This window comes from Entelurus aequoreus, linkage group LG15, assembly GCF_033978785.1.
Source record: "Entelurus aequoreus isolate RoL-2023_Sb linkage group LG15, RoL_Eaeq_v1.1, whole genome shotgun sequence".
In the NCBI taxonomy this organism is placed as follows: domain Eukaryota; kingdom Metazoa; phylum Chordata; class Actinopteri; order Syngnathiformes; family Syngnathidae; genus Entelurus; species Entelurus aequoreus.
The window spans coordinates 37,758,467-37,774,442 of NC_084745.1; the positions used below are offsets into that span (position 1 = coordinate 37,758,467).

Consider the following 15,976-nt stretch of genomic DNA (forward strand, 5'->3'; position numbering starts at 1 on the left):
TATACTTTTCAGAGATCATGCGCTCAAACGGCTTCTGTCTGGCCAATACTGAAACAATCGTGTTTGATCACAAGCTCCCGGAAGAGAAGGAGAGACCTTCTTCCACTGACTCTGTTGAGCACATGTGAGTGTTGAAATTACCATTGTAGTGTGTAATAGTGCAGTAGTACCATTCCAGTGTACAATAGTTCAGTATTACCATCATGGTGTACAATGGTGCAGTATTACTATTATAAAACAGAAATAGAATAGAAAGTACTTTATTGATCACTAGGGGAAATTCAGCACCACAGTTCGCTCACAATAGACAATAATAAATATAAATAATATAATATAATATATATATATAATATATAATATATAAATAACATAAATATATTCTACATATACTCTACATTTAAGTGCAGTCAAGGAACATATGCATTATACAGTCTGATGACTGTCGGTATGAAGGACCTCCTGTGTCATTCCGTGTTGCATTTTGGGAGTCTGAGCCTTCCACTGAACGTGCTCATTGTCTCTGCAAGGTCCGAGTGTAGTGGGTGGGAGGTGTTGTCCATAATGGCTAGGAGTTTTGCTAGACTTCTCCTCTCTGACACCACCGCCAGAGAGTCTAGCTCCACTCCCACCACGTTACTGGCCTTCTCTACCAACTTGTCCAGTCTGTTTGCGTCTCTCGCTCTCAGCCCGCTGCCCCAGCAGGCCACGGCGTACAAGAAGGCGCCCGCCACCACCGACTCGTAGAACATCTTCAACATCTTTGTGCAGACGTTGAAGGATCCTAGTCTCCTGAGGAAGTAGAGGCGGCTCTGTCCCTTCTTGTAGAGTGCCTCAGCATGTTTTGACCCATTCAGCTTGTTGTCCATGTCTACACCGAGGTATGTATAATCCTCAACCATGTCCACATCGACCCCCCTGATGGAAACATGGGTCGCCGGAGTACTCTTCCTCCTTCCCAGGTCCACAACCAGCTTCTTGGTCTTCGTCACATTAAGCTGGAGGTGGTTCTTTCCACACCATGTGACAAAGTCCTCCACCAGTGCCCTGTATTCCTCATCATCACCATCCTCAATACACCCCACTATCGCAGAGTCATCAGAAAACTTCTGAAGGTGGCAGGACTCTGAGTGATAATGGAAATCGGTGGTGTAGATGGTGAAGAGGAAGGGGGAGAGGACTGTGCCCTGCGGGGCCCCGGTGTTGCTGACCAGCCTGTCAGACACACAGTCCTGCAGTCGCACTTACTGTGGCCTGTCAGTCAGGTAATCAACAACCCAGGACACCAAGGGGGCCTCCACCTGCATCGTCTCCAACTTCACACCCAGTAGTCCAGGCCGTATGGTATTAAAAGCACTGGAGAAGTCAAAAAACATGACCCTCACACTGCTCGCAGGCTTGTCTAGGTGGGTGTGGGCTTGGTTCAGCAGGTAGATGACTGCGTCCTCCACTCCCAGTCGGGGCTGGTAGGCGAATTGGAGTGGGTCCAGGTGGGGCTTGACTGTAGGGCGGAGTTGTTCCAGGACCAACCTCTCCATGGTCTTCATGATATGGGAGGTTAGAGCCACCGGCCTATAGTCCTTCGACGTGCTGGGTCGCGTGCACTTTGGGATGGGGACCACGCATGAGGTTTTCCACAGTGTGGGGACTTTCTGCAGCCTAAGGTTCATGTTGAAGATGTGCTGTAGCACACCACACAGCTGTGGTGCGCAGGCTTTGAGCACCCTGGGGCTCACACCGTCAGGACCCGCGGTCTTGCCTGTTTGTAGCTTATTTAGCTGTGCATTCACCTGTTCTGCAGACAGACACACTGGGGGGGGGGGTCTCAGGTTGTTGGGGGAGGGGGGGTCATCAAGCTGAGGGTGAAGTGTTAAGTGGGGGGAGGTAGTCATTGGAGTTGGGGGGGTGTGAGGAGGGGAGGATGGATTGGTCTGCTGAAGATGTTAGGGGGCCGGCTGGCATGTCTTGGGGGGGGGGGGGGCAGGAGCTTGTCGGAGCCACTGTGTCAAACCTGTTAAAGAACTGGTTTAGTTCATTGGCCCTCTCTTTGTCTCTGTCCACCCCCCTACCCCCCGACGGTTTGAGGCCGGTGATGGTCTGCATACCTCTCCAAACCGCCTTCATGTTGTTGTCCTTCAGCTTCCTCCTGTAGTTCTCCTTGGCCTCCCTGAGTTTGGTCTTCAGCAGCCCCTGAACTCTTTTCACCTCCTCCCTGTTACCAGCATTGAATGCCCTCTTCTTCTCATTCAGTAGGGCTTTGATGTCCTTGGTCACCCACGGCTTGTTGTTTGGGTAGCAGGTGACCGTCCTTGATGGGACATTTGAGTCAACACAGAAGTTGATATAGTCTGTGATGCACTCTGTGAGCCCGTCAATGTCCTCTCCATGAGGCTCCATGAGCACCTGCCAGTCAGTTACCTCAGAACAGCCCTGTAGTGTCTCTTGGACTCCTTCTGACCACCTTCTCACTGTTTTTTTGGTCACAGGCTGTCTTTTGACCAGAGGCACATAACAGGGGTTGAGGTAAACAAGGTTGTGGTCTGACCGGCCCAGCTCTGGTAGTGGTATGGAGCTATACGCATCCTTGATGTTTGCGTACAGCAGGTCCAGGATCTTATTTCCTCTGGTGTGGCAGCTGACATACTGAGTGAAGTTGGGTAGTGATTTGTCCATAGTAACATGGTTAAAATCCCCCGAGATGAGGATGAGAGCTTTCGGGTGCTTGGTTTGTAGTCTGGCTATCGAGCTGTGGATGACGTCACTGGCAGCTGCAGCATTAGCAGAGGGGGGGATATATACTGCCATCACGATAACATGCGGAATCTCCCTGGGCAAATAATGAGGTCTGAGTCCTACAGCGAACATCTCTATATTCGGGTCACAGTGGCGCTCTTTTATTGTATTTTTATTATAGTGTACAATAGTGCAGTAGTACCATTATGGTGTATAATAAGGCTGTAGTACCACTCTAGTGTATAATAGTGCAGTAGTACCACTATAGTGTATAATAGTACAGTAATACCATTATAGTGTATAATAGTGCAGTAGTACCACTATAGTGCATAATAGTGCAGTAGTACCATTATGGTGTATACTTGTGCTGTAGTACTATTATAGTGTACAATAATTCAGCAGTACCATTCTAGTGTACAATAGTGCAGTAGCACTATTATAGTGTATAATAGTGCAGTAGTACTAATATAGTGTACATTAATTCAGTAGTACCATTATAGTTTACAATAATGCAGCAGTACCATTATAGTGTATATTAGTGCCGTAGTAACATTAAAGTGTGCAGTAGTACCATTATAGTGTACAATAATTCAGCAGTACCATTATAGCGTACAATAGTGCAGCAGTACCATTATAGTGTACAATAGTGCAGCAGTACTATTACAGTGTATAATAGTGCAGTAGTACCATTATAGGGTACAATAGTGCAGTAGTACCATAATAGTGTACCGTATAATAATTCAGTAGTATCATTATAGTGTATAATAGTGCAGTAGTACCATTATAATACTTGGCTTTTACCTGATATTATTTTATTGAAGTCATTTGTATTTTACTTTTTATCCTATTATTTATGCAAGATTTTATTTAGTTGTATTTATTTATTATTTATTTACTGTATATTAATTTTATTTTTATTTTATTTTTTTAAATGTATTTTTTTTAATTCATCTTCATATGTCTTACTTGTATTGTATTCTTTATTTCTACTCAAGGTTCTTACTATTTTACAAGTTTTAATATTTTTATTTTCCAACGTTCCTCAGATGAGCCATCTGCCTCAGGGGTTATTGACCAGGTTCGTGGGGCCCTTTTGTGTCAGCGTCCTAGTGGCCATGATCTGATGACCTCCTGGTGCAGATGGCTCCTTGTGATAGTGTTTACTCACATGTCACCTCTGTACTCAGACATGCAATCATTTGTCCATATAGTTGCATATGTGTGTATGTTGTGTGTCCGTGCGTACGTATGTGATAATGGGGGATATGGGTCACCGGGGGTATTGTTTTTAACTTTGCCAAGCACTTGCGTTGCATTTCTTTTATGTAGGAAAAGCGCTTTATAAATAAAGTTTGATTGATTGATTGACTGCTTTAGTGTACAATAGTGCAGTAGTACTATTATAGTGTGTAATAATGCAGTAGTACCATTCTACTGAATAATAGTGTAGTAGTGCCATTATAGTGAATAATAGCACAGTAGTACCATTATAATAAATACTAGTGCAGTAGTACTATTATAGTGAATAATAATGCTGTAGTACCAATATAGTGCAAATGTAGCATTATAGTGAATACTGTAATAGTATAATAGTATCTCAGGGCTTTCAATCGTTCGCTACTTGGTTTGTCTTGGAAGACGTTTCGCCGGTCATCCGAGTCAGCTTCATCAGTTTGTGCTCATAGACTTAGATTGGTCAGATCAAGTCCAACGGTTGGTGCCAAAACCCCAAATATTTATACTCCAACACCAGGCGGGTGTGCCTGGGCAAGGATGGTTTCGCCCTATTGTAGTGAGAAAAACAACTGTTTTGATGCAAACGAGCAATCCTTCTGTCAAAGCCAGCAACAGTCGTTGAAGTGTAAATCCCCCTCGTTAGCATTGAGGTATTGTGTGGCAGAACGATGGCTGTGGATCGACTACTTCCAGTCCAAAATAGTCGGAAACCCCCACGTAAGCATTCCATTCAGTTGTAAACAAATGGCCCAAATGGCATTCTGGAATGTTTCTAACTCCTGTTAATTGTTGTAAGCTCAATTGCAGCGTCTGTTAGGAACGGTTGAAAGGACAGTGTTGTATGTGGGAGGCAGGTGGTATTGCAGACCACCACCTCTGTTCAGGAATGGTTTTTCAACCTTGATATACAGTAGAAGGTTTCCCTCACTCCACTTTTGTACCATCCTGTCCAGAATCTGTACATTTTTGTTCTCAAAGGAGTGCTGTTTCTCCCTGAGGTGCAAGTAGACAGCGGAGTCTTGGCCTGAAGAGTTTGCCCGTCTGTGCTGTGGCATGCGTCGACTTAGTGGTTGTTTTGTTTCCCCAATATATGAATCAGTGCATTCATCATTACTCTGGATTGCATACACCAGATTGTTTTTGTGGGTGTCCGGTCTTTAGGATGCACCAGTTTCTGTCTCAGGTTATTGCCTAGTTTGAAGTGTACTGGGATGGTGTGTTGGTTAAAACATCTTCCGTGTTTCTCAGATAGACCTGATACATTTGGAATGACAATATATTTGCGTCTGTTACCTTTTTCCTCCTCATCCACTCTGTTCTCGTTACTTCTGGAACTAGACGCCCTTTTCACAAACGACCAGCTGGGGTAACCACAGGTTTTGAGGGCTTCCCTCAAATGCCTATGCTCTTTCTCTTTGGCCTGTAGGCTGGTAGGAACATTATCAGCTCTGTGTTGTAGGGTTCTGATAACGCCTAGTTTGTGTTCCAGTGGGTGGTGTGAGTCAAGAAGTAGGTATTGATCGGTATGTGTGGGTTTTCGGTAAACCCCTACATGGAGGCCCCTGTTTTCTCCAATGTGGACATCACAGTCCAAAAAAGGCAACTTACTGTCTTTGACGTCTTCACGTGTGAACTTGATGTTTTTGTTGGTGCTGTCCCCTTAAAAGAGCTCAAAGCTCTCTTTTCCTTGTCCTCCATGTAAAGGTTTGCTACCATTGGGGATACAGGTGATCACATGACACAACCATGTTTTTGTCAGTAATAGTGCAGTAGTACTATTATAGTATATTATAGTGTAGCAATATTTTAGTGTATAATAGTTCAGTAGTGCTATAATAGTGTACAATAGTGCAGTAGTACCATTATAGTGCACAATAGTGCAGTAGTACTATTATATTAGTACCATTATTGTGTATAATAGTGCAGTAGTATTACTATAGTGTACGATTGTGCAGTAGTACCATTATGGTGTACAAAAGTGCAGTAGTACTATTATATTAGTACCATTATTGTGTATAATAGTGCAGTAGTAAAATATGTGTGTTGTCTAGACAGTTTAAAAGTGCGGCTCTTTAGCGTCGCCCTAGGTCCCTGGAGCTTTTTCAAAAATGTATGAAAATGGAATAAGATGAGGAAAAAAAAAAGTTTTTGTTTTAAAATGGTTTCTGTAGGAGGACAAACATGACACAAACCTTCCTAATTGTTAGAACACCCACTGTTTATATTAAACATGCTTCACTGATAAGAGTATTTGGCGAGCGCCGTTTTGTCCTACTAATTTTGGCGGTCCTTGAATTCACTGTAGTTTGTTTACATGTACAACTTACTCCGTGTTTTCTGCCACTCATTTGTCTCATTTTGTCCACCAAACTGTTTATGATGTGCGTAAATACACAAAGGTGAGCTTTGTTGACGTTATTGACTTGTTGGAGTGCTAATCAGGCATATTTGGTCACTGCATGACTGCAAGCTAATTGATGCTAACATGCTATTTAGGCTAGCTGTATGTATGTACATTGCATCATTATGCCTTGTTTGTAGGTATATTTGACCTCATTTAATTTCCTTTACTTAGGTCTGATGCGTATTTAATTTATATTTGCATGTCTCCTGACACATTATCTGTATGTAATATTGGCTGCACTTCTGATAGTTGTTAGTGTGCCATGTTGTTCCAGACCACAGCAAACTTACCCAGCTCGCAAAGATTGTAATAAATCCATTAGAAGAAGACAGCCTGACCTTTCCTTTAACTTGGACACACACATGTATACCTTTTGCCATTCTAAGCCAGTAATTTCCAGGAGTTATCTCACTCTCGGTGAAGCCTCTGTTTTACTAATGTTTTCCAATGTTGTAAAAATGTGTAGAGTAAATATTATATTTCAACATTTCTGTCGACGGAAATTTGCATCAGCCTGTGAAACATTAGCATTATAGCTATTATAGACACTTACATAATGTGTTGCCTTTATTATAACACTTATTTAAGGCTTTTAATTTTTTGCGGCTCCAGACAGATTTTTTTTTTTGTATTTTCGGTCCAATATGGCTCTTTCAATGTTTTGGGTTGCCGACCCCTGGTCTAATATAATTAATCCATTCATGTATCCCGTACAACAATGTAGCATTAAGGAGTGGGACAGGAAAACCCAAACTTTAGCAACACTAGCATAGCTATGTGAGCTACACAGGGCCGGCCCCTGGCATAAACAATCTATGTGGTTGTTGAGGGCCACAATGACACGCGATTATGGTGACCGGGTCACTTCAGTAGCTGTTATCAACGTGGTCGTCGTGCTTGGCAGGTGTTTGCTTGTTCTACTTTGAGGCACTGAATGACCTCATGAATACAATTATACTTTGTCTCTGCCAAACTTCTATTTAGTGATGAGTCAACTTTGTCCTTTGTATTACTTTTAGTTCAGTTTTCAAGGCCGCGTCCATTCAAAAGCCCATAAAGATAATTGGTCATTTAGCACCGCTTTGAACGCCGTCATCGTGACAGATTTACAGACGTATTTCTAAAATAAACTTACTATTTAAGTTTATATTGTGACCAAACCTTTTCTCTAAAGATATAATGTCTTAAGAACATTTGTTTTTGTTAGAGTTTTTGCGCATTTATTGTGTTTTTCTTACTCAAACAGCATTACTTTACATTACTTCAACTATTGCCGAAGTGGCATAGCAGTTTTAATTTGGCTTGCATCTATCCACCTATTTTTTTTTTTTTTTCAATTTCATATGAACTTTATCTGGAATATAAACACATGACTATTGAACATATTGGATGGAACTGAATTGTAGTATTTTTTGTTTATTGTTCATACACAATTATTTATACTAAATACACATCTTTACATAACTTGTAACTATTAATATTACCTTATTTCTTAATATCTGATTATAATTGTACTTGAGATGCATTTTTGTTCGTTGTGTCTTTTGTGTACATACTCTCATAGCCAAATCTACATCTGGTCGCTATTAATTGGTTCCGGGGCTGGCCGTGGTTAATTAATTTCTGCGTTAATTATAAATTAGAGCCTAAGCCTAAAAACCTGTTAACAACTTTCTAAATATGTTTTTTTCCTAATCAATAAGAAAGCCTTAGCCCCAGTGTGTTAAACAAGTAATAATAAAGATGGGGCACCAACTAAATCTTGTTTAGGGCCACAAATAGCCTAGGGAAGGTACTGGAGCTACATACTAACATTACACTCACATTTTAACAGCAGCGTCATGCTAGGTTAGCTTATTTGCTGAAGATAAACATGATCAGACTTACATCTCCCACATCTGTAGCTGTCTGATGGATAGATGATTTAAGACATGTAGTAAAGCCTGGGAAGGGGTATTCCTTTCTTCATGATATCATTCTAAAAAGATCTCAACAGGCTCTCGACCAAACCTTTTCCACTGAGGGGCCGCACACTGAAAATCAATGGACGTGGGGGCCATTTAATATATTTCCTTGTCAAAGCCAATACAATACATATATTTATAAAAAATTAAAAATACAGCCTGTTTGTCATCTTTGTGGTATTAGTTAAGGTGCATGGTAAATATTGGACAGATAATTGTTATGCCGATATGAGGAGTTATGACGTCACACCAATAAATCTGAAAACGTTAATAGCTCAAATAATAGATAAAAAAAATAGCTCCAATGAGGCGAGATAGCCCGGGTTTAGGTGACCAAATCAAGCGCTCCTTTTCTCCTACTGCAGGGATGTCCAAGGGCCCCATTGGGTTATTATACATGTGTATGTATGTATGTATGTTATGTATGTGTGTATATATATATATATATATATATATATATATACAGTACAGGCCAAAAGTTTGGACACACATTCTCATTTCAATGCGTTTTCTTTATTTTCATGACTATTTACATTGTAGATTGTCACTGAAGGCATCAAAACTATGACACCTGTGAAGTGAAAACCCTTTCAGGTGACTACCTCTTGAAGCTCATCGAGAGAATGCCAGAGTGGTGCAAAACAGTAATCAGAGCAAAGGGTGGCTATTTTGAAGAAACTAGAATATAAATCATGTTTTCAGTTAGGTACATAACTCCACGTGTTCATTCATAGTTTTGATGCCTTCAGTGAAATTCTACAATGTAAATCAGGGGTGGGCAATTAATTTTTACCGGGGGCCGCATGAGCAACCCGAGCACTGCTGGAGGGCCACACTGACAATATTTCAATTAAATTTTGCTCAAATTATTTTTGATATACCGTAAGATAGATAATAATAATAATATTTTCATTTAACCTAACTTATCTTTATACAAAAGCAGATGGCTTTTGATGGTTTTATTTTTAACACTTTCTTACACAACACTTCCTGATGTATATTACAATACAAAAATTTCAATTTCTGTCACTTTATCCTGCATCCTCTTTGTTGTAAAACCTTTATTTAACCAGATAAGAAAACGTGAACGTAGCACGCCTGTAAGGTGATTGGCGCAGAAGGAGGAAGCGTTGCTGTTGCGGAAATGAGGAGTGAGGATTGGTTTTCCTTTTGGAAAGAACGAGATAAGTTGAGCTGTGTTAGTATAGCTTGCTCAATAAAAGTTTAAAAAGTGCATCAGACTTGGTGTGCACTTCTTCTGGACGCTACAATTGATGTCACAAGTGGGATGAAATGCCTCCCAGTTCGCCTTGCCATCAAACCTGGGAGTCTTCATTGAGGGCGGAATTCCCCCCGTGGCAAGCAGCGTGGCTGCACCTGTAAACGCTCTCTCTCTCTCTCTCTCTCTCTCTCTTTGCGGCGAGCTCCTCACGTGGCACGTACCTCCCGATGACGTAGCACACAAACAGTGCAGTATGCGCAAAGTTTTACTTCTGCCACCAATTGTAGCGTCCAGAAGAAGTGCACATCAAGTCTGACGCTCTTTTTAAACTTTTATTGAGCAAGCTATACTAACACAGCTCAACTTATCTCGTTCCTTCCACACGCACGTCTCCTCACTCATTTACGCAACTCAAGAAGACAACATCTACTTCAGCAGGTCGTTACACTATATTCTTTAAACACAGCAACGTGTGTACCACAAATAAGCACACAGCTTTACCTTTACTTGTCTTGTTGAAAACACGCCATTCGTCATCAACTTTTCTCTTTTTAGCGGGCATCACTTGTCGCTGTGCGCCTTCCCTCACAGGACATACGCACATATAACACTTTTCAAAATAAAAGCAGCACAGTTGTATTGCACGCACGACAAAGATGTTTTTTTAAATTTATTTTGTAATTTGAGATTGCCGCTGCGCGCACGAGCATACGTCCACACGGAAGTAATACAAATAACGCTTTTCAAAACAAAAGCAGCACCGTTGTATTGCACACTCGAAATAGATGCTTTTTAAAATTTATTTTGTAATTTATAATTGGCCTCACGCGGGCCGGACAGGGACGTACAAAGGGCCGGATGCGGCCCGCGGGCCGCACAATGCCCAGGTCTGATGTAAATAGTCATGAAAATAAACAAAACGCATTGAATGAAAATGTGTGTCCAAACTTTTGACCTGTACTGTGTGTATATATATATATATATATATATATATATATATATATATATATATATATATATATATATATATATATATATATATATATATATATATATATATATATATATATATATATATACACACACACTACCGTTCAAAAGTTTGGGGTCACCCAAACAATTTTGTGGAATAGCCTTCATTTCTAAGAACAACTGGCCATTTTGAGCGTTTAATTGACCCCACAAATGTGATGCTCCAGAAACTCAATCTGCTCAAAGGAAAGTCAGTTTTGTAGCTTCTGTAACGAGCTAAATTGTTTTCAGATGTGTGAACATGATTGCACAAGGGTTTTCTAATCATCAATTAGCCTTCTGAGCCAATGAGCAAACACATTGTACCATTAGAACACTGGAGTGATAGTTGCTGGAAATGGGCCTCTATACACCTATGTAGATATTGCACCAAAAACCAGACATTTGCAGCTAGAATAGTCATTTACCACATTAGCAATGTATAGAGTGTATTTCTTTAAAGTTAAGACTAGTTTAAAGTTATCTTCATTGAAAAGTACAGTGCTTTTCCTTCAAAAATAAGGACATTTCAATGTGACCCCAAACTTTTGAACGGTAGTATATGTATATGTGTATATATATATATATATATATATATATATATATATATATATATATATATATATATATATATATATATATATATATATATATATATATATATATATATATATATATATATATATATACATCCTACACATATGTGTACATATTGTGTGAATATAATGGATATATAATTTGATATTAAGAGTATGTGAACGTTTAAATCCTGCCTTGTTTACTTATGTGACGACCTCCTTTAAGTTTTGTAATTAATCAGAAATATCAAGCAGCTTAAATGCGCCAAACGTGGATCAGTGCAGTTAGTGTTTTGCATTTTTCTCACCATTCATTGTAATGGATTTAAATGGCCGTAATTTAGATTTTTTTTTATGGGCCGTGGACGTATTTTATAATATCCGCAAAGTTCATTTTGCGTGATATTTACACCAAATGATCTGCAAACAGGAAAAAAAAACATTGCCCATCAACACAGCAAACCTTATCAGGCACCTGAAACACCAGCATCACTACGATGGTGTTTGGAAAGCCGACGGACGCTGCTAAAGAAGCTGCCCCAATGGCAGCTGCAATGAATGGTGTGCACTAACTACATTTAAATCTACATTAAAAAAAAATAGACATTATCAGTATTGTTCTTGATTGGTATTGGCTTAAAAAAAAAATGTTTCAACCTTATGAACGTCCACTATTTGTTTGACTATGGCTGCTCCCTGCTCCTTAATACAACAGGAAGTTTGCCTGTGCACCTCTTCCTTCCCTTGGGTGTGCATAGGAAGCAAAGAGGAGAGCATTCCACTTGTTCACACAAAAACACAATGTTTTACATACCATAACTAATACCCATTCTGCCGCCAGGTACGAGGACGGACACGAGTTCTTACCGATGGAAGTGTGCGATGAGGAGGCGTACGTCACCAACCTGTCCTACTACCACCTGGTGCCCTTTGAGACGGACATCTTGGAATGAGGAGGAAGACACGGTGTTGAGATGCTCTGCTGTGATGCTGCTGCTGTTTTGAAGAAGAAGAACCACTTTTTGTCGTGGCGCCTGCACCATGCTTCCGGAAGGATTTTTTTTTTTTATCAGTAGTTCGCCATAAGAGATAAGCTAATCCTATCAAAACGTGGATTTCTACAAACTGATTTTTCTCAACTCTAATCGTCCGCCATCTTTGTTTGTTGTGCTATTTTGGCGCTTAATGCAACCTCTTAGCTGGATTTGTGTTGCAGATTTTGAACAAAGCAATGGATTATTTCAAAGTGGAAGTGGTAAAACAACATATTTGTCCCGGTGTGCCTCCTGGATCCTCCCGTGACCCCTTTAAAATTTAATTTGAAAAAAAGGAACTATTTTTGGGGAGTTTTAAAACTTTGCTTGTATTGTTATGATAATTCACTTCTAATGTGTTGTATGAGTCCTCCCGTTGTACCCTGCAGCTTCCATGCACAATTGTAAACATGTGTTGTTTGTGACCAAACTCCCTTTTGCCACTCAAATGAATGCAGAAGACACAATGTGGGCCCATGACAGCTTACGTCCAGTATTCTGCACCCCCCCTACAAATACCAAGGCGTTCATGCCTCACAAACTTGGCCCACAAGGCCTCGGCATGAGTCTGTTTAGTAACACGGTCATGATCACTATTCCCCGCTGAGAAAGGACACTTAGTTCTCAGTGCACTCTGAAGTTTTCAGTTTTGTCACTTTCCTTTGAAGAATGTGAGTTACTTGTTCAAGGATTCAATGAACTTCAAAAAAATAAGAAATATAGTAAATAAGAAAAACCTAAAGATGAAAAAATAAATAATTTAACTTTATCGTAATTAAAAATTATAGGTAGTTTTTGTATTATTTATATTTATATATATATATAAAAAATATGATAGAATATTTTTTTTAAAATTTGTTGTCCATGAACCTTCCTCCTTGAACCAGGTTTCAACACATTGTATGAAATAACGCACCAAATGGTCACCAAACCTTTTGAATATTTCTAAATTGAATAATAACAAGCATAGCATATGATTACGAAATAATGACTTTATTCTGATTAGGTATATATTTTTCCCTCGTGTGAATAACATTGTAGAACCCAATTAATTATTATAATGACTGGGCGCCATGATGTTCATGTTGTAATTGTTGTTAAACTATTTTGACAGTATTAACTGTAAAATATATTTTGAGCATCTTAAAACAAATATGTTTGTAATAAAACGAATGTTAATTTATTTAGTGTGTTGCTTTTTGTGTACCCAGTGGCTGGAGAGGCAAAGTTACATGGCATCTTTGAGCGCCATCTTGTGGAAAGATCGGTAGTTTTATTTTTGTTTTTTTTACCAAAGTGAATACAATTTAAAATTCAACCGCACCACGAGTTTATCAATATGTAATCTACATCAACACATTAATTCAGATTAACATTTTAAAAAAGTTATAATTAATTATAGGGGCTAGCATCTTCAATGCCTATTTCAATATTTTGAATTATAAAGAAGAAAAACGTTACAAGAAGAATGTGGATAATTACAAGCAGACGTTATTTTAAATATTTGCTGTCCAAAAACCTAAACATAAAAGCCATTTAAAATAGTTGTCGACGTCTTTACGTGCATGCGCAGAAGTATAAAAAAAAAGTTATGACTACAGGCGCTAGCATCTTCAAAGCTTATTTCAATATCCTGAATTATAAAGAAGAAAAATGCTACAAGAAGAATGTAGATAATTACAAGCAGACGTTATTTTAAAATATTTTGCTGTCAAAAACCTAAACATAAAAGCCATTTAAAAAATAGTTGTCGACGTCTACGCGCATGCGCAGACGTACTGCATTTAGCCTGTGTATTTCCTGCTTGCCGCTGTTTCCAGCCGCAGCAATGGCAGCAGTGAAAGCGCCCTTGCGTTATGGAGGTACATTCAACCCCCCCTTTTTTTAACTTATTGTTTGATTTTCTTAAGCAAACTCCCTCCCTTGTGTGTGGTCGCGGTCTGCCTGTTCCCATTCGCTCTTAAGTTAGCAGTTTTAGTTGAGACTACGGCGGAATATGATGCTATAAGGATGCTAGCTTTAGCCTAGTGATGCTTCAGTCACTGTCAGTCATGAGGGGTTTTGCCAGGATGTTAATAGAAAATGTCCCATTCTTTTTATTTATTTGTCTTTGCAGTCATTGCGGCTTTCATGACTTCAGCCGTGCTTGCCTTTGTGGAGGATCTAGACGACACGTAAGTATCAAATGTACACATTTATATGATGCTAAACTTGTTTAAACTCTGGTACCACATGGTTCTAATATGGGCTTCCATTGTTCAAAATAAATAAACGTATTATCATCACCTTGTTATTTTAGCTTATTGTTTTGCTGTATTTTTTATTTTATGAGTAGCAGTCCATCCATCTTCTTCCGCTTATCTGAGGTCGGGTCGCGGGGGCAGCAGCCTAAGCTTTTAAGCCCAGACTTCCCTCTCCCCAGCCACTTCGTCCAGCTCCTCCCAGGGGATCCCGAGGCGTTCCCAGGCCAGCAGGGAGAGATAGTCTTCCCAACGTGTCCTGGGCCTTCCCCGTGGCCTCCTACCGGTCGGACGTGCCCGAAACACTTCCCTAGGGAGGCGTTCGGGTGGCATCCTAACCAGAAGCCCGAACCACCTCATCTGGCTCCGGCAGCGGCTTTACTTTGAGCTCCTCCCTGATGACAGAGCTTCTCACCCTATCTCTAAGGGAGAGCCCCGCCACCCGACGGAGGAAACTCATTTCGGCCGCTTGTACCTGTGATCTTGTCCTAACCCAAAGCTCATGACCATAGGTGAAGATGGGAACGTAGATCAACCGGTAAATTGAGAGCTTTGCCTTCCGGCTCAACTCGATACAGCGTCCGCATTACTAAAGACGCCGCACCAACCGCTTGTCGATCTCACGATCCACTCTTCCCTCACTCGTGAACAAGACTCCGAGGTACTTGAACTCCTCCACTTGGGGCAGGGTCTCCTCCCCAACCCGGAGATGGCACTCCACCCTTTTCCGGGGGAGAACCATGGACTCAGACTTGGAGGTGCTGATTCTCATCCCAATCGCTTCACACTCTGCTGCGAACTGATCCAGTGAGAGCTGAAGATCCTGGCCAGATGAAGCCATCAGGACCACATCATCTGCAAAAGGCAGAGACCTAATCCTGCAGTCACCAAACCAGATCCCCTCAACCACAGCCTAGAAATTCTGTCCATAAAAGTTATGAACAGAATCGGTGACAAAGGGCAGCCTCTTTTGAGTTAAAAGAAAATAGCAGGGGTCTGAATCTTTGGGTACCTAACAATTCGATCCGTTCCGATATTTGGGGTGACGATTCGATTCAGAATCGATTCTCGATTTAAACTTATTCTTGCAATATATTATTTGGTATAATAAGTATAATAAAACCGGTTACATGTTAGAGAAGATCTTCTGGTTGCATGGAGATGACCTAAAAAATTAATTGATTTAGAATCGGGATGAATAAGAATTGGGATTCAGATGGGAATAGATTTCTTATGCACCCCGAGAAAATAGTAACTATGCTGTCTGTTTTTGTGCAGATTTAAAGAAAGCAGAGTGAATGATATCTGGCTGGTTGATGTAAGTTTAAACACACACACACACGCAAAAACACAGACACACACTCGGGCTCATCCCTTGCGGAAGTAGGGGAAGTCTGACTGTGGTTATAAAAACAGGGGTACATTGTGATTGTGATAACTTTAATGACTAGCCATGCATGTTGGGTAAAGCCGTGAGGTAAATGGCTTGTCAGTAATAACAAAAAAAAAAAAGGTTATTAAATTTATTCAGTCGTGTGTTTATCAAGGTAGAATTTT

At 40.3% G+C, this 15,976-nt stretch overlaps 2 protein-coding genes across 4 annotated transcripts in view; both read left to right on the top strand.

The window, feature by feature from the left end:
* Positions 1-13,362, top strand: part of pxdc1b (PX domain containing 1b) — a 53,005-nt gene extending 39,643 nt beyond the window's left edge. For both annotated transcript variants that reach the window (XM_062021467.1, XM_062021468.1), the window contains 2 exons: positions 13-124; positions 11,987-13,362. In XM_062021467.1, the coding sequence (XP_061877451.1) occupies positions 13-124; positions 11,987-12,098 (224 nt within the window). In that variant the 3' untranslated portion in view covers positions 12,099-13,362. The remainder of the gene's footprint in view (positions 1-12; positions 125-11,986) is intronic.
* Positions 13,363-13,952: 590 nt separating this feature from the next.
* LOC133630124 (protein disulfide-isomerase TMX3-like) overlaps positions 13,953-15,976 on the top strand; it is a 124,171-nt gene continuing 122,147 nt past the window's right edge. The window contains exons 1-3 of one of the 2 annotated variants that reach the window (XM_062021465.1): positions 13,953-14,041; positions 14,296-14,353; positions 15,698-15,737. In XM_062021465.1, coding sequence (XP_061877449.1) covers positions 14,008-14,041; positions 14,296-14,353; positions 15,698-15,737 — 132 coding nt within the window. In that variant the 5' untranslated portion in view covers positions 13,953-14,007. The remainder of the gene's footprint in view (positions 14,042-14,295; positions 14,354-15,697; positions 15,738-15,976) is intronic. The other variant, XM_062021464.1, reaches the window with a different exon arrangement.